At 40.1% G+C, this 24593-nt stretch overlaps 1 protein-coding gene across 7 annotated transcripts in view; it reads right to left on the reverse strand.

Moving 5' to 3' along the window:
- Nucleotides 1-337: 337 nt before the first annotated feature.
- The window catches only part of fgfr3 (fibroblast growth factor receptor 3), a 74903-nt gene continuing 50647 nt past the window's right edge, over nucleotides 338-24593 (reverse strand). For 2 of the 7 annotated variants that reach the window (XM_055057032.1, XM_055057027.1), the window contains exons 7-18: nucleotides 23605-23795; nucleotides 16650-16794; nucleotides 15999-16174; nucleotides 12655-12803; nucleotides 12380-12501; nucleotides 12184-12294; nucleotides 11916-12106; nucleotides 10783-10905; nucleotides 10247-10317; nucleotides 6151-6288; nucleotides 5907-6012; nucleotides 338-4930 (exon numbers count right to left, since the gene is read on the reverse strand). In XM_055057032.1, coding sequence (XP_054913007.1) covers nucleotides 4766-4930; nucleotides 5907-6012; nucleotides 6151-6288; nucleotides 10247-10317; nucleotides 10783-10905; nucleotides 11916-12106; nucleotides 12184-12294; nucleotides 12380-12501; nucleotides 12655-12803; nucleotides 15999-16174; nucleotides 16650-16794; nucleotides 23605-23795 — 1688 coding nt within the window. In that variant the 3' untranslated portion in view covers nucleotides 338-4765. Of the gene's footprint in view, nucleotides 4931-5906; nucleotides 6013-6150; nucleotides 6289-10246; nucleotides 10318-10782; nucleotides 10906-11915; nucleotides 12107-12183; nucleotides 12295-12379; nucleotides 12502-12654; nucleotides 12804-15998; nucleotides 16175-16649; nucleotides 16795-18676; nucleotides 18822-23604; nucleotides 23796-24593 lie in introns of all 7 variants that reach the window. The other 5 variants (XM_055057033.1, XM_055057028.1, XM_055057031.1 and 2 more) reach the window with 4 other exon arrangements.

The following is a 24593-nucleotide window of genomic DNA, read 5'->3' on the forward strand; positions in this document are numbered from 1 at the left end:
CGTGGCAGAAAGCGATGTTTTTCATAAAGGGAGTGTTTGGAGTTTGAAATGCGTCTCTATTATGAGCAGCGGCCGTCTCCCCAGACCTGATTTTTATTTTATTTAATATTTTTTAAAACTTTGGGAACAGTCTGACGTGTTTTAGATGTCAAGAGAGTTCATACGGTTAAGATACTGACTGCTGGTAGCTCTCCAGGGAACCCCTCTTGAAAAAGACTTCAGCAAATGAAGTTTAAACAATCCTTCTGAAACGTTTGACTTTGACTGTCGACCAGAGCGTCCGGACTACTTCAAAGGGTTAAAGCATTTCTCCAGAATGAATGCCATGACGACGAGACAGAGGGAAAATATTCTTTTAATTTCATTTTAATGCAGAGAAAACAGCGTAAGTCACACAAAGTACCTTTGATATGTAATGAAATGCATTTATTTCCGATTCTGCTGCATAAATAAAACTATGTATTTGGAGTCAGTTCTAATATTAGTAAGCTATGTTAATTCATTTTCATTAAACAAAAAAAACAAACTAAACGAAACAAAACAAAAAAAAATAAAAATAGAGAGTGAGGCAATACTTTAAATTTGCTACCAGAACAGAAAAAAATAAAAATAAATCAATTTCAATAGAGACCGAACAAAGAGAAGAAGGGCATTCAAAGATAAAAAAAAAAAAAAAAAAAAAACTAAACCAGAAGAAAAGCTTTTTAAGGACCAAACAAAGTTCCGACTCTACATCACAATTCTCCTCTTCTGGCTCTTAATAAAAACACTGAGAAGCAAACAGCTCTGAATAAAATACTCTCACCATAGGGAAAGCTTTTACCCAACATGGAAGAATAAATAAGAACAAAACACCACCTGTTTCATTATATCCATCCGTTCTTTACAGAAGTGCTTTTCTTTTGTCTGTTTGGCTCACTTAATAATATTAATAACATCAGTGAACAAAGCAGGTCAATTAGCCCTAGAATGGATGCTTTAAGATCGACATTTTTCAAACACTTGAATTTTTTTTTTAAACGCGATTATACATTCATAATGTGATTAAGAAAAAAAAAACACACACAAAAAAATCAATCAATCCCCTTTTGTTAAATCATGTAATCGAGGCACGACTGTGATAAGAACATGAAAAGCATCTCCCACAAAAGCTTTCACTGAACTGTTTTTTTTTCCTGACTGAATTTTGGTGCCAATAGCAAAAAAAAAAAAATCAAAGCAATTTGGACATCGTAGCAAAAAATTATAGTCCCCGATTTGTGTTTTTATTTTAAGTCCTTCAAATATAAAAACGACTTAAGGAAGTTCTGGCGCCGACCTGCTGGTGAGTCCAGCCGGTTTCTGGTTGCACAGCAACACGTTTCCCACCGGTTCCACTTCGCAGCGAGGAAATCTGTGAACCCTTCAATGCCGCGTGAATGTTCTTTCCCTTCTGTGACTTTGCGAACGTTTCAGACTGAATGCTTTTTTTGAGGGATCAGTTAGAAAATAAAACAGAGAAACAAACCAAAACAAACGAGAGAGAAAGCCATTTTGTGATTCTCTTCCTAATACTTCTGGCCAGCTTCATTCGCCGGCGCAGGATTTGGTTCAGAGATCGGATAAAGTCGGGCTTTTAAGACTAAATTTGGCACTTTTCGCAGCACGATCCAAAGACAGACACAAAACACACGTTTGATTTTACAGCTGTGTGGTCGGAGTCACACAACAAGCCTTCATTTCATTCAGTAATAATGACACTATAGAGAGACGAAAAATGGGCAGTTTTTGCTCCATCAGCGAGAAAACAAAACAAAACATTTATTTACCCCCTCAGCTAAACCTTTACCAGTGAGTATTAGCAGCGTTGACCTTATGACCTTTGAATGTTCTGTGATTATAACCCTGCGAGGCACATTTTAAATTAAAAATAGATTTATGAAATTGCACTCACTGGAACTTGAATGCTTTTAAGGGCTTTGACTGCATCCGAGCAGGACCACACTGAACGAAAACCTTTTGGAAGAATTGTAGATCACATGAATATTTTCTGGTTATTGCTGTAGGAAACAGAATCATGCAAACCATGTCAGTCACTGTGTTTGAGTAAACTACATAGAACATCAACAGACATTCTATGTAAAGAAGTTGTGTGGCCAGAGGCTAGCTGACAGCTAGCCCTGTTAGCTAAACAGGATTAGCTAAAGAACGTCGGTGAGCAAACAGATTTGGCTATACAGGTTTAGCTAATGGGTTAGCCAAACCTATTTAACTAACCCTTAAAAAGGCAAACAAAGTCATCTATTTATTTTAGAGATGCACCAATCGTCTGCCATAAAACCAATTTTAGACATTTAAACTTCCACTTTAGACCAACTGCACATCAATTTCTGTTTCACAATTGTTTGTAGCTCTTCAAGTGTGATTTAGCTCCATTCAGCATTGGCAGGTAAAGGTTATGAAACAAAACAGGACTGGAAATTGGGCCAAAACATTCTGATTGGTGCATCTCTAATTCCTTTGTCCTTTAAAAACAGATTGAGGTTGCCAGAAGGCTCTTGTGTTTCACAGCTTGGAGTAAAAAGAAAGCAAGCCTGCTGTAAATGCTAACATTTTCCATAGTGTACGTATGTTGGGTTTTGGGAGAGTTTTTAAGGCCTAGTCCACATGTAGCCAGATAGTCCACATGTAGCCAGATAGTCCACATGTAGCCAGATAGTCCACATGTAGCCAGATAGTCCACATGTAGCCAGATAGTCCACATGTAGCCAGATAGTCCACATGTAGCCAGATAGTTTGGAAAACTAATATATTTCCAAAACGTTTTGGCCTCCCATCCACACACAGACTCAGGTTCATATCACTCAAAATAATTTAAGAACTCAGACCAGGTCAGATTTGACAAGACAAGAAGCATATGGGAAAACGAGAATTTGGGGCTCCATGAATTACAGACTGTGACAAACGTCCACATATTTGTTCTGATATGATTCCCAATCGACAACTAATTTAAAACTAGTACAACCTTCTCGCCTGGTAACACAAATGAACGTCCTGACGCCACGTTCAATTCCAAACAGGAAGTAGTGGTCGTTTTGAAGCAATCTGATTGGCTGATATAGCTTTGAGCTACGCTGCCCCCTATGGGTTTGGCATAATGAAAACAACTTTCAGTGGCGTTTATGTGCAGGTTTTCTGAAAACAATCCTGATTGTACAGTTTTTTAAAATTGGTTTTCATAAAACACCAGGCTACGTGTGGACAAGGCGTAAAACTCTGATCACATCTTTCTTTAACACATATCAACTTGATGGAATCTTCAGTGAGTGTTTTTGCCAGGTCAGATTTACATACTTTTCAAAGTCATATTCATGCTTTAAAACTGCAGGATTGACAGAAGGTGCACTTTATTTTGAGAATGACGGTCTGTGTGAAAGGTCGAAGTGATGCGCTGCTATTTCTTGCCCAGCAAGAGTTCATCATTCTTTCCTTAGTGCAAATGCCAACATGTGAAACCAGAAGCAGAACTCGGCAGAACCCGGCAGCACCTCCGGGTGGCGCTCCGGAGTCAAAGGTCAACGTCTGGCTGTCGCACTACACTCGCTCTCAGAAACGTCGTCTCCTGCCATACATTCTCTTTTCTCTGTTTCGGACAGGAAACAAACCAACGAAAAAAAAAAAAAAAAAAAGGTGGATCAAAAAAAAAAAAAAAAAGAAAACGTCTGCCAGTTTGTGACAAAATCATTTCTGTTGCAAAATAAGTTACAAAAAGTCGAAATAAAAATCTTTGTGTACAGTACTAAAATACCTAAACCTAGAAGTTTTCAAACTTAAGAACCGCATGTTAAGTCTATAAATACCTTTACAAATATACATGTTAATTATTCAAATAAAACTTTTCTCTGCAACACCCCAAAAAAAAAAGAAAAAAAAAAGTAAATGTTTTAACGCATAGACAGTGTCTTCCATCCTCAAATAAACTTTTTTTTTTAAATGTATTTTTTTTTCTGATTTTGTCTTTTACATACATGGCTGTGGACAGCGATATGATACATATTTGCATTTATATATTTACAATAAATCACTTTCTAGATATAGAAAAAAAACCTAAAACGTCCTCCAAGTGGCGCTGTTCTTATTACTGAAAGGGCCTGAAATCCGCCTCACGTCATCAGGAATTTTGTTTGGAGACGATTAAAAAATCCCCCCCCAAAAAAACAAAACAAAACAAAAAAAAAACTGTTCTTAGGATGAAAAAAAAAACCCAAAACGTTAACACTGAGGAAACCCGCTGCGGCCTCTCACAGCTTCTCCTCTGAGTTCTGCTGGAAACGTCTTCCTGGACTGCGTTCATGCGGGAGCGTTCTGTTGTGATCTGTACAGATCTAGAGGAGATAGAGCCGCGTCACTACTTGGTCGCCTTCAAAATGCCCTTCACGTCCTCCGCGTACGACTTCTGAATTCAGTCCCAGGATGTTTAGATCCCAGGAGGCACGGAATGGTTTCACCACACCACTGTTTGTAGCAAAAGACTGGCCAGAGTATAAAAATAGAATTTCATTCCTGAAAAGAACGCAAACAGCCAAAAACAAAAAGAAAATCCTTCAATGTTCAAAGTGTCTCTTGGGGGGGAAATCGGAGGAAAAAAGCCTGGCGGGTTTAAGACGAGCTGCAGGAGTATTGCGTGAAGTCTTAATTTCCATATCTTGAGGAGTCTTGATTCGCTGAGAGGTGATTATATGTCACAGAGTGTGAGCGGAGGTCACGACCTCCGCTGGCCGGGCTCTTATGTCCGTATGACGGCGTTGCTGGGAGGCTGTTTGGGAAGACAGGGCTCGTCGGGCAGCGGGTCGTGGGCGAACACGGAGTCGTCTCCGGAGGAGCAGGTGCTGTTGGAGTCCTGGCAGGTCGGGGAGTACTGCTCGAACGGCACCGACAGGTCCAGGTACTCCTGTCAGAGGAAGGGTCAAAGGTTACCTGTGATCAGCCGTCTCTTCTGAGCTCACATAGATACAGGAATATCACATTCTATGTGAAGAGAACCGCTCAGATTTCCACACATCTGGACTCCAGTCACACCATTCGCTCAAGTTGAAATGAAGAAAATAAATGGAAAAACGTCAATTAAAAAAAATAATAAAAAATTCATGTTTTTGAATAGGAAGCTTTTATGCTCAAAAGAAGTGGCTTTTCAGCTGTGTAAAAATAGGTGTACTTTGCAAAAGCTGCAAAATACACATCACATGAGTCACATGATCATCACTGGCAGAAACAACAAAGACGAAGACAGGAAGTAGCAGGTGGATGATGGTTTGTTTTGGGGGGTTTTTTGGACAATGTGCAACAGTGTTTTTTATTTTATTGTATTTTTCTCACCAACAGTTTGAACAAAATTGAAGCATTTTTAAGCCAATATAACAACAGAGTACGGGAAACAATTAGTGCCACTAATTCTGTCCTTCATGTCAAAACTTTATTGTGAGAATTCTGATATTTTTCTGAGAACTGAATGTATGAAAGAATGTGAAAGTCATCCTGTCCCAGAGAGTTAGTTCTCCTCCTGCACAACTCCAATCTCTGTACCCAAGGCTGATTGATCCCAGTTTACCACCTGCTTTAATGCCTGGATTCTGAGATTAAACTGGGAATTCTGGAAATAAAATACAAACTTGGGATGCAAAGACTGGGGTCATAATTCTGAGATTAAATTTGAATTTTTTTAGATAAAAGTCAAAGACATAATTCTGTGAGTAAACTTTTAATTCTGAAAAAAAAAAAAAAAACCTGAACTAGTTTGTTTAGCAGAACAGAACTGATCTCTTCAAAACCAAATGCAATCGTGGAGCCATTTTTACAGCTGACCGCTCATGCCATAAACCTCAACATTACCAACATCACCACAAAAAAAACCCATCAGTTTGACTCACATCAGTGGAGGTTATGGACAGAATCCGGTCCAGGTCTTCCACCAGCTGTCTGAAGGTGGGCCTCTGAGACGGGACGGCGTGCCAGCACTCCCTCATGATCATGTACCTGAAAGGTCAAAGGTCAGAGCCAGCCACATCCCGTTACTCTGCAGCCAATCAATCCAAGTTACCCAAAACGCAAACATCCATTGGTCTGGACTAAACGGATCCAGAGTGAGGGTGTGACCGTCGTTGGTTCACTTACAGCTCATGCGTGCAGTTGGCAGGTTTGTCCATCCGGTGTCCTTCTTTCAACAGCTTGAAGAGTTCCTCCACTGGGATCCCCGGGTATGGCGACCCTCCCAGGGTGAAGATCTCCCATAACAAAACCCCATAAGACCACCTGAACAAAAACACACAAACAAAAACAAAACACTGATCAGAGGTTGTGTTATCAGATTATTAAAACAACACAGCGGGGCGGAAATGTTTTTTATCAAACTCTCTTCAAAGTAATGCAGCGCTACCCCTCCCCCGCCTGTTGCCGTCAAGCTTCCTCACAGACATGAGATAAATTCAGCTGTTAGGAAATTTGATCGGCTCAGGAAACGCATGAAATGCGACAAACCAAAACACACCCACAAAGGGAAACAAGACAGAAATAAGTATTACTTATTCATAACTCAAGTTTTACTTATTGGACCAAATACCAACGTGTTAAAAATAGATGATCATTGGTCATGCTGTTAGCGGAAACAGTCAAAGCTCACAAAAAAACAAAACAGCTTTTCTTTCTCCGTGTGTTTTATGGCGATTAGTAATAATCCTAAATAATAATAACTCAGTTTGGTACTCTAGTTAGTTCTGGCAGCATTTGTGAATGTGCAAAAAATAACTTGGAAAAAAAAAAAGGAATCAAACAGATGAGAACATAAAACCCAAGATAGTTTGTGTTTGTCCCGTTCTCCAGCCTGAGCCCAACACAGAAACTGATAGTTACAAAAATAAAGTCATTCTCTAGTAAACCCAGAATACAGCAGGTTCAAGAGTTTTTCCTCTAAAGTCTTCTGCATATAAAATACTAATCAACAAAAACTCATTAAGTCAGTGATCTAGTAGCTGACATTACAGATTCACACAGTGAAAATGGGTCGCTTTCCAGCTGTGAACTGATGTATATTTCCACCCAGAGTTTTCTGCCATATTTTGTTTTTAATATGCTATATCATCTGATTCTAAAAGAGGATCAGAGACTTCCTGCCAGGAACCAAACCTGACCTGGACTCTACTGTGAAGAGGAGAGTGTGTATCGACAGCCTGAACATTTCCATCCCAGCTGCAGTTCAAACCAAGCCATCATCTCACTCCCTTTCTCTCTCTGTGGCAGCAGCTTCAGAAAACTGCTGATTCACTCCGAAATGGTTAAAAAAAAAAAACTGAAAACAGAGGAGGGAGGTGGGGGTGGAGGTCGTCACATAATGGGCAGTCAATTAACCGGGTGTAGCATTGTTGAACGATTCATCCTGTGAATCACAATAAGACCCGTCCTCACTTTAATCTACTTATCTACGCTCCGATCTGCAGGGCGGAGAACAGCCGAGCAGACTGGCCCACCTCCTGAATGAATAAAACATCCAGAAAATGGCTTCCACCGACCCCATCTGTGGGTCTTATATCGCTCTTCTCTCAATTTTCGTCCATTTCTTCAGTTTCAGTTGAATTTTAAAACCGCGGCCACTTTCAAGAGCTTCTTATTTTTTATTTTCCAATTCGTTCCAGTCGGAATCAGTCAAAATCGTCACGTCAAGAAGTAAGGACTGGAAAAGTTCATCTCAAACATGTTCAGCAGCTGCATTTCGACTGACCAAAAATTACCATAAACAGCAATTTGGATAGAAGGATTGTGAGCTTGAATGATTTAGTTTTTCAGTTGTATCAATGAGTCTATTTCACAAAAGTGCAATGGAAACTTTTTCCACATCAAATGAGTCACATGATCAACAGCTGGATGTGATTGCAGGCGGAAACGTCGAAGAAGACGACAGGACAGTGATGCGTCATGTTTTTCAATTATTGCGTAGAAAAAAACATTCTGGTGTTATTTTAATGGTGCGTATTATTTGAGGGAACTGCAGCAGTTGCGAAATTGTGTTTTTACCATTGAAATACTGACAAAGTTTTGTGATGGACACAAATAGATCGTAATTATTTTAATTTCATATGCTTTGCAGATGGTGCCTTTTTTAAAAAAAATGAATTTTAAGAAATATTTTCAATCAGCGGTTTAAAACCAGTAACAATGCAGGCATAAAATCATGGACCTCCTTTAGAAATATGTGGATGCTGAGGACATCTACGCTAGCTGCCACATGTTAGCATTGAGATGCTAGTTTAGCCTTGAATAGCTAACTCCTTTTAGCCTATCAGCAACTTGAACATAACCATAGTCCAGCATCCAATCAGATTATTTTTTGAGGCAGAAATTAAATGAAGCCCAATGGGTTTTGTTGTCCATCGCTGTCAACTGAAAGTCACTTGTGTGTCAGATTTGCAACCGTACCAGAAACGCACGAATAGAGAAGTTCCACTTTGAACCTTTGTACGTAGAAAACAAGAAAAAGCAAATAATTACATTTAAATTTGTCTATAATGAATTGAAATCAATGTGTTAAAGTTTTGATTGTTATTTCTGGGAATCAGCAGGTCGAAGAGTCACAAAAACTGGAGATCAGCCACAAATCTCCAACTGACGGATCTCTGAGTAAAATAATTACTTTCATGGGACTAATAGTGGGAAGAGCTTTCCAACGATTAAGCATCTTTATCTTGACTTAAAGTCTTACATTTAATACAAGCTCATATAAAACATCCTGCTGAGAGCGCGCAGCAGTGAAAACTGAAATATGACTAATCATTTTGCAACTGTGACCATGCCGATCATTTGCTCTCTACAGTTTGGAGTTTTTGACAGCTTAATTTGAATGTTTAGAACCGTCGCCCTATCAGACCGAAAGCCAAACAGTGGAAGGCCCTCCGCGGTGTGAAGGGGATAAACTGGCTCAAAGTGACTACTGTATAAAGGCAGGCGAAGATTTGGAGTCTGTAATCCAGAACTGCTGAAATAACAGAGCAGGCCGGTTCTCCCCTCGGCCCGTTCCCAGTCTGCAGTGATCACACAGCCCGGCAGCGCTGACAGGGGCCCCTGTTTGGCTTGGACGGCTGTGCTGGGGACACAGCGTCTGGCTGTGTCTGGCTGGGGGAAAGGCTGCTGGAACTACTGCAAGATACATCACCTTGGTGACCTCCACGTCTGACAGGGCCGCCGGCTTTAGATCAGAGGCGGCACAAACACAGCCGGACGGGGAGAAAGGTGTGTATGTGTGAGAGAAACACACAACCCGAGGAAACACCTCGGCTTTCTTATCTCGGATTGAGCCTCTTAAAATAACATTAACCATAGAACTGCACAACTTGAAAATATAAAAGTAAATTTGTTTCATGGAAATACAGAAATTTGGTGGTCAGCGCTAGGATGAGGTGGGTTTTCATCTGTATTGAAATGGATGCATTTTGCAAAACTGCAGTGGAAAGTCTTTATTCACATCGCACGAGTCACACAATCAACAACCGGATGTTGCTACTGGAGGAAACGGTGAAGACGACGACAGAAAGTAGTGGGAGGATGATGGCACAGGAAGTGACTTATCACCTGAACCAACTTATTCATGTGAAATTTTAATAGTTTCTTATTTAATGGAAACACCGCATTGCAAATTTGTGTGTCATGAATCAAATGATCAACAGCCAGATGTGACTGCTGGTGGAAACGACAAAGAAGAAGACAGGAAGTGGTAGGAGGATGATGGTGCACCTGGCTCCACCAGAGCTCTCACAGCCTCACAGTTCATAAAAAGTTGTGTGTTAGTCCAACATGCCCTACAATTTGCCCCAAACTATTTCCCCTAAATATAATGAGCTTGTCGCTTCAATCTGTTTATATCTGTACTGCCATGAATGTCAATGATTTATTGTGTGAACAACCTTATTCACATACGATTTTAATTTCATTTATTTAGTAGAAACATCGTAATTGCAAATCGACTAAGATTTGCACAAATGGAAACGGAGGTAACAAGATGCTGGGACTCCAGTGTCGTATTGGGACGTTAGGAACAAACTCCACCAGAAAAGATTCCCAATTGAGGGCCGGTTGGCAGCATACTGGAGATATTTGGCGCGGGAACCCATCGGTTCTGCGCTTGACACTAATGAGCTCAGTCACCACATTTCAACAGCCGCATTCCTCCGCTGTACACATCAGCGGACAGCCGGCATGAGACGGTCAGCTTGCGGAAACTCACACGTCGCTCTGGTGCGTGTAGACCCGGTCGAACAGAGCCTCCGGAGCCATCCATTTCACGGGCAGACGACCCTGGAGCAAAACAAGTACAACAGAACCACTTTGGTCAGCAGAACTATTCTGTACGGATCAGACAGGAAAAACTCAGCGCTATTACACAATGTTTAACCATCTCCTGCCTCCACTACGCGCTCCATCACAGTCAGAGCAGCACAGTGGAGACAGTCAGCAGCATGTATTTAAATTCAGATTGTAGTGATTTGCTGATTTCATATACATGTATATATATTTGCAGATATACTGTATATGCGTGTATTAAGAACAGTAATGCAAGATACTGTTCTTGTATTATAAATACAAAAACAGAGCAGAAATGCATATAAGCTTCTAAATGAAATGAGACCAAACATGAAATATTTAGGATTTATTGCTGCGATTAAATAAAAAAGCAAACACGTAACATAAATGCACATTTTCCTTACTGTCCTGAGTTTTTTTCCGACATTTCAGATAAAGTACCAATGTCATGAAACTCACATTTGTGGTCTTTTTGTAGTAGTCTATGTTGTGCACGTCTCTGGCGAGTCCGAAGTCGGCTATTTTCATGACGTTGTCCTCCGTCACCAGAACGTTTCTGGCTGCCAGATCTCTGTGGATACACTGCAGGGGGAAAACGTGACAAACTCGAATTAGCTTTACATACAGGCATGTGGATAATTAAGATTTTTGTTGAAAGTTGACCAAGCAGTGTGAATTTAAATGGAGAAGAAATAAGTTTTTCATTTTCTAAAAAATGAAGGTTTTGGGAATATGAGATTCCTGTTTGACAGCAAAACCTTTTCCACTCTGGTCTGTCATGAAGAGATTGGAGTTAATCTTCAAGTTAAGGTAAAGATCAACCTGTGCAAATCGCTAATATAAGGCAACGTTCAATGTAGTGTCGAGCAAGCTTGGATTTATTTGTTGAAATCGAAGTTTTTGCTTAATTGTTCATGCTGCTAACTAAATGTGACTGCAGTCAGAATTCTGTGTGAACGGTTTAAGACCCACATGTGTAGAAGAACGTAGACATAACAGAGCAGAGCATTGTTTACAGCAGTAATAGACACAAACGTCTCCCAAATTCATAATTCTGATTTTCAGCCATTGTTCATGTCTGGATTGGCAGCTTCTGGTGCAGAATTTTGATGCATGTCTCGCATCAACGGTTGGATGAAATGCGACATGATTGTCCTAACTGCAGAAAACTATCGGATAAATATTCAAATTAGTATGGAAGAGGGACAATCTGGATTTATTTTATGGTCAAAGAGATCAGCATCAAGTCATTCAGTCTGCCATGAAAAACCTGGATATGGGTCTGCTGTGTGAACCTAGTCTAATGAACCGCAAACTGTTTAAAATGTCATTCAACCTTCATTTTTTGCAACATTTTTTGTATCTTGGTTACAAAATCTTTGATCAGTGCATCTTTACTTCATGCCTTTAAGAGAAAATACTAAATCATTAAAAGTCTAAACCTTTTCCTTGTAATTATTTCAAACAATTTCAATTCTAATCACTTCACTGCTATAAAACAAAAACTCGTACATTTACAAAAGGAGATATAGAATGTATCTTTTTATCTGTCTATCTGTATCCTTGTATATTTAGGCTTTAGGAGACGAGACCTTCTGTGAAGCCAGGTACTCCATGCCTCGGGCGACCTGATAGGCGCAGGACACCAGGTCTTTAAAGGTGAGCTGCTCATCAGGGATTTTGCAGGTGTCAAAGGAATAATCCATGCCTGGAGGACGGCGCGCCCGGAGGTACTCCCTCAGGTTCCCTTTGGAGGCGTACTCCACCAGGACGTACAGAGGACCTGGTGAGACAGAGAACATTGCTTTAAAGATTCATCTTGGTTCTCCTTTAATCTTCTGTTCCTCCTCTGAGGCTCACCGTCCTGAGTGCATGCGCCCAGCAGGTTGATGATGTTTTTGTGTTTGCCTATCATCTTCATCATCTCCATCTCTGACACCAAGTCTGACAGATCTTTATCTGTTGCATCGTCTGGGGGGGGGGAGGCAAAGCTAAATCAGAAACGGTGCTGTTTTCTTTGAGATTATTAGAAGAGGGAGACTGTAATGTGGATAACCTTTCAGCATCTTCACAGCGACGGTGAGAGGCTTGTTGGGCTTCTCCTTGTCAATGCCGACTGCCTCCGCCATGACGACCTGACCGAAGCAGCCCTCTCCCAGAGGTTTACCCAGGGTTAGCCTGAAAACAAACACGCTTTTAATCTTTAGACTCTCCACTATGGCGGGTGTTAGGAAAACTGATGTCGAGGTTGTAACGTGACAAAATATCAAGAAGTTCAAGGCGTCTGAATCGTCTCACGGTCACTGTTTGTGTGGACTGCTCCTCTCTTACCGTGTGCGAGGAAACTCCCATTTGGGGTCAGAGGGCAGCTCCAGCTCTGAGACGTTGGCCAGCATGGGCCCGTCGCTGGACGACAGCCGAGCAATCCGAACCAGAGGCGTGTTGGAGTTCATGGAGGAGTTAGAATCCAAGGAAACCTGCTTGGGTGCAAAAAAAAAAAAATCTGTTATAGTCTCTGAAAGCAACATGGTGAAATCTGTTTTACAAGAACATAGACGGAAAGGAGAAATACTTCATTTTTCACTTTGGATCAAACTAGATTTATTAAAGAAACAAATGATTAATCTCATAATCCAATGACATGACAGCTGAGACTACAAATATAATCCTCAGAGGCTTAATGCTGCCCTTTAGAGTTTAGATACTTGAGCATTGTCTATATTAAAAAGAATCCTCAAACTTTGAATTCAGTGAATTACATATGGGCCTTTAAGTTTTATATAAAGTCCAAAGCAAAACACATATTAATAAAAAAAAAAAGAAATAAGAAAGTCTGGACCTTCCAAATAAATTGGCGCCCTGGGCTACTGCCCTGACCAACACATTCTCAAGTCCAGCCCAGACTGCTGGACATGACTTTTGCAGCCTGAGGCTGTGTGCAGAATGAAGCTGTGGCTGAAAGGGTTTCGAGCCTGGACATCCATCCATCAGTGACCTCCAGCTGGAGATCCGTGGTTCTGCCTCTGAGTGAGGCGTCTGTGGGGGGGCTCCACATCCTCCCACCATCTAGCTACCCCCACGGGGCCCACTCCTACTTTTGATGGATATGTTGGTGTCAGTCTGCCGATTCTGCCCCTCGAGGCCTGCAACACTACGTCTACTTACAACAAGTCATGACTGTAAGAAAATGAGGAGTATGATGTTAAGAAAGAAAAAAAATCTCCAACCCCAATTTGAAAAGCCTAAAAGTAATATCTGACAGAACATGCCTGGGGGTTTACAGGAGATTTACTTTGAGTTATGAAAGAGTGAGGAGAAAACTGGGAGATTAGCCTCCCAAAATTGAAGCAGAGATTATAGAAAAATGCAATAAGAACTTTCCCTCCGCTACCTTATAAGACCATGAAGGTGGAAAAATTTAGAGCAGAATTACAGGCTGCTATATGAGGATCTACTGGACTCTAGCAAGACTTTATTATGTCCCAAAAAGACAATAGTTACAGCTAAACGCTCAGCTTTATTGTTTTCCACGAACTGATTTGGGATGTCCAAGCTTGTGCTTCTAGAAGTATGTAACCTTCTAATTACAAAGCTGGAAGGCTGGAATTGGTTCAAAACAGCCTCAGAGGACTCGCTTTTCCCAGCAAACAGAGTGCAGCAGGTAAACGAAGCAGTCGGATTGGGTTTTACGAGTGGGAACGTTCAGATTTGAAAGGTTCTCTTGCTTTCATGAATAGAGAATAAACAACCAAGTTAAATCTACCAAAAAATGATGGAGCGAATGCTACTCTTCGCTCCACCTCGTTTTCAGCCAGTTACTCTCATGGTAACCAAAATGTTAAGAGTTGCTGCAAATTTGAACTCCAAATCTGACTCTAAGTAAGTCCAGCAGAAAAAGGATTAAAAAAAAAAAGAGAGAAGGCTTGTCCAACTGCAGGTTGTGGTGAAGCAGCTGCTCCACTTGGTGTTTCTCTAAACAGTTGAGTGCAAGAGGGAGAGTGTGTGTTGTTACACTCACAGTGAAATCGAAAACTGATACTGACAGTCAGGGGAGGGCATAAATATCCCTGCGCTGAATCTGCTCCAAGATAAATGTGAACACATGTCAGCAGAGTGATGCCTTACAGTATCCCAGCAGGACAAGAAGATCCATAACAGACAGGTGTGTGATGCCCCGCTCATTTCATTTGTGCCGTATGTAGCATTTTGTCCTTTGACTTTTTCACATTTTGTCATTTGCGATGAACCGATATGGAGATTAGTGATGACATCATTCGATATTGTCATTAATACTGGACCAGTTGTATTCGTTAGACCGATACCGATGCGTTAAAAAATGACGAATAATGGCCGATACTATTGTCCTTGCCGATGTGTTGTGCTGCATGACGATGCATCATCACATTACAAACCTAAGCTTCAATTTATTTATTTGGGTTTTTATGCGATAGACCAAACTAAAGCAAAATCGAACCTTCATCTAAATGAAATATTGAGAAAATTTTTAAAATGACACAAGGAAGAAGAAGAGAAAAAAAAACTTTGCCATGTCTCCTGGTTAATTTGGAGCAAATCAGCCAGGTTTGACAAAGGGTAATTATGTCAGATGTTGACGTTATGCATGGCTACAAGAATCAGAAAGTAGTTGCGCACTAGCATAGACCACACGTCTGAAAAATGGAGAGGTTTTCAGGAATGTGTTGGTATTGGGGAAGTTGTCATCATTCTGTCATGCATCTGCGATGTAACATGCTGTTTGAAGATGTAGAGAAACAATGGGAATGCTTATGGTTAGAACACAGGGAACAGCGAGATAAATGTTGGTTATGTCAAAACGTAATCAGTAAATGTGTTTCCATCTTTCCTTTAGTGCGCTAACTTTTAGAAAAGCGAAAAACCGCCTCAAGCAAACCTAAAGATTTCTTTGTAAAATTGGAGAAATTATTTTGAATTTTGTTCTCACCTTTTCTAATGTGATACTTCAAAATGTGCATAAAAAACATTAATGGTCTTTGTGTAATTAACTCGGTTTTGAAGTTAAAAAATTGCATGTTTAGAACTTTATCAGATATGTTCCATACAGAGCAGAGGCTGAACTGTTATCTTATGCTTTTATCATATCAAAGACACTTGTTTGAACATTTTGTGAGAAAAAAAAACATTAGTTCCATCTGTCAAAATGCAGCTGGAGGAAAAGATAAGGCTCTCTAATCTGGAAGGAATAAAGGTCTTATTCATAAACAAATCAATAAAACTTGGCAACCACTTCCACAAATATTGGTAACTAATTGAAGATGGTTTGACTTGATCATTGGTGAGGCAAGTCATTCAATGATACCGTTTGTCAAGAAAAAAATATTAACAATTATAATTTATGAGTATCAGATTAAATGTGGAGGAACATACATGAATACTATGTGTTTACCTATTGTTTTATGTCATATGAAATCTCAATAAAACATTTGTGGTTGGAGTGCGAATACTTTTGCAAGTTGCCATGAACTGAACCTTGACTGAATGGTGCTGGACTTGGAAAGTTTTTCTTTCCCCTCCACTTCATTTTCACCCTGATTATCCGAATCAAATCGGGTCAGCTGGGCGTTTTGGCGCCCAAACCGACAAGAGAGAAAAGGAAGGGAAAGCTTTGTGCAAATCTTGTATCTACTTTCTGTTACCTGTCTCTTGAGGGGGAACTTTGAAAGTTTCTGCACAGGCGGCGTGGGGAGAGTCTTCTGCGTGGTCATTCTCATGCGGCAGAGGAAGACGATGACCACAGCGAAGACGAAGAGCACGCAGCCCGTCAGGTAGATGAGGATGTCGGCGTAGTAGTCGTCTTTGCCCGAGTTCACTGCTTTCGAAGGGAGGAGGCCGAGAAACATCAAAGGCACAGTTTAGCTTTTTATTAGCGGCACAAAACACACCAGAAACTTATTTCTGCGCAATAAAGACTCATGCATCATTTTAATTTCAGAGCTGCGGCAAGTAATTGTAGCCGTTTCTAAAAATGGAGGCAATTAAGAGTTTTTGACATCAAGCGTAAGGAATGTTTTACACTGTCTCTTAGCCTTAGGATGTCTGAACAGATGATTTAAAGTGATCAAAGAGCAGCAGAGGCGTTTAATTTCATGCCTCGTCGTTTCAAATGAAGACATAATAGCACGTGCTAAACAAATTCAAATTGTTGGTAATGATCCACTAAAATACACAATGATCAGATTTACAAACATTGCACACCGCATGAATACTTCTGTAAACATTTGCATGAGAGGAAGATGAAAGAGACAAACAAGAATCAATGAGAGACTGTGTGGTGAAGAGGAATATACCTGGAAGCACCGTCAGCCAAGCGGAGTGGTAAGCAAAGCCGATAGAGTTCCCCGCCAGACAAGTGTACTCGCCCGCATCCTCAAAAGTTACATTGGCCAAGAAGAGAACCTCTAGCTCTTTATCTGTTGTGTTAATACCGGCCGTCTGTGGGGGAGGGAAGGGGAACAGAGATGGAGCAGAAGGATGGAGAGAGGAGATTCCATGAGCCCAAAAGGTTTGATTGAAATCAACACCAAACACTTTGCTGAAGAAGAGCAGAGGGCCCAGGAGTCAGCTTTGCCACCACCAAAAGCTGAAAATACCAAAGAAGCACCGTTACCCAGCTGGGCTAATCTCAATGAAAGTTTTTCTTTAATGTGTGTGTGTATGAATGTGGGGGGTGATGCTAACTTTCAATTAGAAGGACATTTGAAGAAATGTGCATTTCACAGCAGCATTTATTTCTAAAAAGCAGTGGTGGGCACACTTCCTCTTATGCGCTAGTAACAGAACCAATTTTTTGTTTAGTGCTTTAGCTAACTGTGAAAACATTTAGTGCCCTTAGCATTCCCTAAATTAAAGTGCTAATTTGCTTGACTGTTTAGTAAACATTTAGTTGACATTTGTGATGAAGTTTTGGTCATCGGCACACATTGTGAGTATCAACATGGTTGAATGTAGCTCATTAGCATTAGTTTCCGCTGCATACTGTGTTGGTATAGCACTTTGGAGCTAGCAGAACTAATATTTATGATTAGTGTTTTGTGGTTAGCACAAATAACTTTTTAATTTGCACTGCCCACTGCTGGTGGAAGGTAAAGATGCAAGTATCTGTGAGCAGCTGACGATGGAACTTTTAAAGTGATATATTTAACAGGACAAAGTTGTAATAGTGGCTTGTGATTGTAAACTGAGCCACTGAAAACGCTCTCATTGTCCATTCCCCATTCTGCCAGGACTATGACTGCACAGAAATCCCCAAGTTTGCAACCACATTTCATTCATATATAGGAAATATATTTACGGTAGTAATATTGTTGAATTTGAAGCAATTATAACAATCATCACTAAAAGGCCAGTCCTAGTTTTCCAAAGTGCATGAAGGCTATACATCCTACTGCTGTGAGATAACTTTTGGTGTTTTCATTTGGTACAAATTTAGGCGCAATTTTTGAACCTTTAAAAGTGTATTTTGAACAGATGCTTACATGTAACCTAATGTTTATTTACTGGAAAAAGAAACAAAAGGATTCCACCATTTATCTGACTTGTATCTTAATACACCATTTCCATGGTGACATATGGTGGTGGCTGCATCATTCTGTGGGGACAAATACAACTTGTCTATTAAGTAAAAACTTAATAGAAAATGCTGTGTTTTACACAGAAAGATAATCAGTTGTGTACCACTTACTACCTCTATTGTTTTACTGCCTCAATTTACATTCAGATATGTAAAAGAAAATCAATTTTATGTATTTTTAAAATAAAACTTCTCTTCAATAATCTTGAAAACTGCATTATGAATACATAAATAAATAAGAAAACACTTCAATTATTATTTTTTCTACTTTGACTAATGCTACAGCAACAAGGAGCAGTCAAAGTGCCTCAGTAATGAGCGCCGCTATCACAGCCCCGTGCCGCATACTCTGATATAAAAGGCCATTAATATTGCGGGAGAATGCCCTCCATGGGAAATCAATAGCAATCTGTGTGTGCGAGGGAGGCTTGGTCAGTGAGGTTTTAGATTTATGGCACATTTGTGTGTGAGAGTGAGACTTTTGAAGCCATGGCAGCAATTAAGAACGCAATGTTGTGTCTGCTATTGATCAGGGTCAAGATGGCGCTCTGAGTTCAAATGAATGATAGTTACTCACTAGCATGATGTGATTACTTGAACCCAGTAGAGGGATGCATGTGTGCTTGTGTGTGTGTTTTTGTCCTATGAGCAAGTCAAGCAGACCCACAACCAAGAGGAACCCTGCAGGCAGCAGAGAGCGTCAGATGCGGTGAAGGCGGTTCCTGGTAGCAGCTCAGTATTTACCTGGTTTGTGAACCATTAGCCAGAAAGCTTTTTCCGACATGCCTACAAAGTTTGAGGCACGACACCAGTATTTCCCGGCGTCTTTCTCTGTCACGTTGGACAGTTTCAGAATACTGTGAGCCACGGTGTGTTTACTGACATTACTCTGTGAAGGGAAAATTGAGAGCCACAGTGAGGCCTGTGAAAGTCTTGCAAGAACACAGTAGCTGCGTTTTCATTGACCATATAATTGTGCAACTGGACACATCAAAAATAAATTTACTTGGTGGAAACAGGTTGATTTGGAAAAAAACAACAACAATTTCAAATATAAATTGTTTTTGTGAAAGGATGAGGTGGATATTTCACAAAACACTTATTCTCCATCACACGACTCACAACAACTGAATTTTGCCAGTGGCGCAAACTACAAAGAAGCATAAGAAGGCCGGAAGTAGTTGGTTTTTAATGTTTTTATGAACTGTGATTTTAAAAAACTAACACCATCAACTAACTTATTCATATGTGAGTTGCATAGCATTTCTTATTGAATGGAAACGCTGCAATTATGAAATTGCATTTTTTCAAAGTCTGTGACGTCTTCAGTAGCTGCGTTTGCCTCAACCACGAAATTATGAAAATGAATTTACTTAGTGGAAAGGCCGCAAATTAGAAAAAGAAACTCATTTTTCAATAAACGGTTTTGGCAAACGGTGAGATTGTTTTCAGTCGCAATTGGTTTACTTTGCAAAACTGTAATGGAAACACTTTTTTTCTGCATCACAAAATCTACAACTGGATGTTGCCACTGGTAAAAACCACAAAGAAGACGACAGAAAGCAGTTGGAGGATGATGGCGCTGAATGTTTTTCAATTTATGTCAACCTATTCACATGTGATTTTAAATGTGCTTCTTGCTTAATGATAACAGCACAATTGCGAAATTGTGGTGTTTTTTTGTTTTCTTTGACAAAGTTTTGCACACATTTTTAATGGAAACGGAACTACTGTAAAAGAAAGAAAAACAAGAAAACAAACCAGCAGCAGATGAAGAAAGTCTAGCCTTTTTCATTCGTATGTGAGCTGAGTTAACTGAATAGTAGAAATAAAAGTGAATTTCACTTGCAGTCTTAAGAACTGACGTGTGAACATCTCTGGTGTTAAATCTCTTATGCATCTGCGAATGCATACCAACTACTAGCTGCCCTAGATGGGCCTAAATTATTAAACAGCACATAAAAAGGAAAGCAAATCAGATTTTAATGTGGCTAAATGAACATCCAGTGTTTGACTCCTCTTCTTCGCCTCGATGTAAAATCTTTTTCCAGGCACCAAAGATCAGCCCCCCTCAAAAAAACAACAACAAAAAAAAATTAGAGAGAGAAAGAGAGACACTCCTCCCACCCCGAGCTGTGTTTAAATGCCACACATGAGAGAGAGCATATCATGTCTGAATGAGCTGTGGTGAGTCCTCACAGAGAGGCACACACAAGTTTCTGTAAATACTGTTTCAATTATGCGGCGGTCGAAAATAGAGCCTGGAGCCTCAGTCTGAGCCGACGGAGCCGTTCCCCCTCCTCCTCCTCTTCCTCCCTTTCACACTCTGCCTCTCTGCCCATTCATCTCTCCATTTCAGCTTTTTTTTTTTTAAATTAAAGTCATCGAGTTTTTACACACTCTCCCCGAGTCTGCAGGATGATTTATACACTGACATGTCTTACACTGGATTTTTTTCTCTATTAAAATTTAATACAATTAAGTTGCTGTGCTAAAACGGATGGTGAAAGAATAACCAGCTGCAATCATGGTTGAATAAAAGGGAGCATGAAAAGGCCAGGTGGGATAAGCAGCTTGCTAAATAGATGCAGGATGCCAAGCGCTTAAAAACTGTCAGCGGATATTTATTATATGCGTTTGTTTTTGTACCAAAATCAAAATAGAATTAAGACATAAAACCCTCCTAACTTTAATTGTAGCTGTTTTAGGAATAATTGTTTCTCTACCATTTTAAGTGATAGCAATGAAATCATGGTAGAGGTTTTTGCTTAAGATGATAAACATTTATGTTAATACCATGGAAGAACATAATTTTTAACCAATTTCATCCCGTGAGAGCACGTAAAATGCAAAAACAAAGCATTTTAAATAGTAATAAAAGGTGCAATGATCGTATTTTTCTGGCCAATCCTCATTACCGATCTTTAAAAAAAAATTGGCCTCTAAATACAGATTTTTTTTGTCTGAAATGTTGCTACATAAAACAAGAAAGTTGCTGAGCTGGTAACAGTGGATTGACTGTTGTCAAATGTGATCCTGGTGGGCCGGTCTGTCAGTCAAACCTCACACAGCAGAGCAGAAGAGGACAGTGGTTGATCTTTAGACCTTTGCTTAGATAGATATGATTGGCTTCACATGTAATTATTGGTCGATCACAGATCTCCAAAAATGAAGAAAATCGGGGCTGTTCTTCTTCTATGATTCTCCAATTTGCATTATTTGAACTCTTTCTTTTTTCTCTCCAGAGAAGCTACATCTGGTCTGACAGTCCGGCTGTGATTCCTTCAAGGAGCCAACAACTCTCATGCTATTAACTTTTCTTTCAAATAGAACATATTCCCCCATCATTTCTTGTTTTTTGCGTGTCTCTGCTCAGTTTCCTCAAACCTCCAGTCGGTCGTAGCAGACGGTGTCTTGTACTGAACCAGGTTTTGGTTCTGCTGGAGGATTCTTCCTGTTGAAGGGAGGTTTTCCTCTCTACTATCACCACATGAGGGATTGCTGAAAAGTCAACGACCCAACACAAACAATTGTTTACTGTCGTTATACATCTTCAGCAAAGAGTGAATGTGGAAAGTTTAATTTGAAAAATAAACTGATTGAAATGACTTCTCAATTCTCAACTCTTTGAGAATTGCCGCAATGCAAATAAACTGAAGCGAATTGATCAAATTTCATCCCGTCTCTGTCTTGTAGACAAAAACGGTGTGTTGGCAACCTGATGTGCTGCTACAACAAATTCCTTAGAGGAATCGTAGGTGAGACAATTTTTTTGACACATAAGCAGGATAATAGATGACTGCAGCCGAAAAAAGTCTTTTCCATCTTTAGTGTTGCTGTTTTTCTTTTTTCGTGTCGTTGCAGAAAGATGTATGAAGACAGATCCAGGGAAAACAGCCCCATGACCTGCCTTCCCTCTTATTCCTTCCTTCCATTCTCTCCGTTTCTATCTCCGACTCTTTGGTCTTAATATCCCTTTTCTGCCTACTTTCCTTTTGTTTTTTTTCACACAAGCCTTCATCTAACCCCGGCACTCTGTCACACGTTCTCTCTCTCTCTCTCCCTGCTGACTTTGCCCTTCCTTTGGTTCCCCCACTCATTTTTTCCATGGCTTTTTTTGGGTGCCTCTTTGCTCTCTCATTCTCTCCTCCTCCTCAAACCACGCGACGCAGCACATCTGACGGCAGCGGCGGTTAGCTGAGCCCGTCTCCCTCCCTGCGTTTGCCGCCACCACAGCAGTTAACTTAGTCCAAACCAGATGTTTGTTTTTATTCCTTCTCTCCAGAGGGACAAGAAAAGAAAAGAGAAAAAAAAGCTCGAGGGAGCAAAAGCCCTGTTGGTTTGCGACAGGAGTCTTCCCCTCATCAACCAGAAAACATAAAAACAAACAAAACAAACCAATGATTATGGTGGATTCCAGGTGAAGTTGCTTCTTCCAGTAGCTGTTTTCATTAAGCATAAAATTGTGCAACTTGAAAGTGAGAAATCAAATTTGTTTAATGGAAACATGCCAATTTTGAAAAAACTTACATTTGTGCTAAAAAAAAAATAAAATAAAAAGTGACACTATGCTGGAGTGTTTTCTTTTGGCCATATCAACATTGTGTTATTTCACAAAACTGCAATGGAAATACTTTTTTCAGATGTTAAAACTGGTGGAAACATCAAAGAAAATATCAGGAAGTAGCAGGAAGATGATGGTTTGTTTTTGCTTTTTTTTTCTCTCTCTCACAGCATCACAGTTCATAAAAAGTTGTGTCATTCCAAATTAAGCTGATTTATTGCCGCTGGTTTCCTTAATTTTGGGAGAGCGGTGATCGGCTTAAATGCTTACGATCTTATCCACTGATTTTAACAATAGTCACTCCACTGTTAACAACTCAGCAATTTTCATGCTATATTTAGCAACATTTCAGACAAAAAACATGGGTAAACATGGCCTCTGTTATTGACAGGTCAGGCTTTTTAAAGACCGGTAATTGGTGATTGGCCAGAGAACTGCAATTGGTGCACCCCTAATTCCAACATGCTGAGTCCATAGCTCTTCTGTAAAATGGCCGACAACAATTTCCCCAAAACGCTGCATACGCAGCTGCTCCCAAGTGTAAGGGGCTTGTCACTGCAATGCCTGAATGAGACCCCAGCATCTCTTCTGATGGCTGAATTATGAGCATCTCATGTAACTGCCATGATTTTTAATTAAATTTGTTCACATGATTTGAATTTAATTCCTTATTAATTGAATTACTGCAATTGGAAAATAGTTTTTTCCCCCCCCAACATCATCATCATGATATAGGCAAGGATTTGTAATGGAGACACAGCTCGTGATGAATTTATTTCATGGGTGGAAAACTCTTTCAAAATAGCAACAAGATGCTTCATCACACGCCACACTCGCAGTAAGAGCAGAAATCTGCTTTGTTATCATTAGCTTAATGGCTCTACACTTCCACACGCTCCAGTGTGTTGTAACGATGCATCACCGATCGAGAAACGAGCTCTTCAATTAAGAGCGGTCAAGGAAGCCCCATGGCCCCCGTTCTGCAAAGGCTCATTAAACACAACATTTAGAGAAGATTAACTACGTGTAAAATTATCTCGCGCCAAGCCTGGCTCCAGGCTGGCTCATTAAGACGTAAACCCACCACAGTGTGTGGCTCCAAACCCACCTTCAGGACGTTGACGTAGGGGGCGCCGTCGGGGCCGTAGCGGCTGCCATTCACCTCGATGTGTTTGAGCCACTGGATGTGCGGCTGGGCATCGCTGTAAACCTTACAGTGGAACTCCACGTTGCTGCCCACCTCCACTGTCTGATTGGCTGGCAGGCCTGCCTGGAGAATCGGCCGGTGAGGCGAGCGCTCTGAGGGAAGCATAGACGGTAAGATATTATTATTATTTTTTTTTAACCAGATCAGACAAATAAATGATTCCCTGAATATGTATGCGCAATTTAAAATGAATTCTGAGCGCAACAGGAAAGCAGTGGAACGCAGATGAAGCAGGAGTCGAAAGAGCTCTCTTGTTAGAACTAGCTCATAACCTGGCCGCAGAATTTTAAAGGACTTGTAAATGTTTAAGCGAGAGCTTTGTTTAGGCCAGTAAACAAGACTGTAAGCATGAAAAAAACATGAGGAAGTTTGTCTAGTTTATTAGACAGCAAAACAGATCTGAGTTTAGCAATATTCCTCACACTCTAAACAAATGTCAACAAAGTAAGAGCAATTTTACAAATTCCAAAAACTGAACATGTTAGACACACAGAAAATATAGAGGCTTATGGAGGGTTAAACAGGACAAAATTTAATAATAAAATTTTTTTTATTAAATGTAAATTGAAATAAATGAAGGTTTAACTAAATATTTCAATCATTTATTTGATGTAAAATGTATTTATAAAATGTCATTAAATGATTAAACACATACGTACTTAATAAATACATTTCATATTGATTAAATTGAGTATTTAATCAAACATCTATTTACTTCACATTACTTAATAATGTTCTAAATGATTTTATATTGCTGCTAATAATTTTGTGACACATTTTTAAAAAAAGTCCCTATAAAGTCTGTGTCTGCTGAGTTCACATTGTTGTAGGTGGAGCTATGATCTCCGTTTCAGTTTTACTGCAACTTTAATAACTGTCGACACAACAGG

Source organism: Poeciliopsis prolifica, unplaced genomic scaffold, assembly GCF_027474105.1.
Source record: "Poeciliopsis prolifica strain line A6 unplaced genomic scaffold, Auburn_PproV2 SCAFFOLD047, whole genome shotgun sequence".
Taxonomy (NCBI): Eukaryota; Metazoa; Chordata; class Actinopteri; order Cyprinodontiformes; family Poeciliidae; genus Poeciliopsis; species Poeciliopsis prolifica.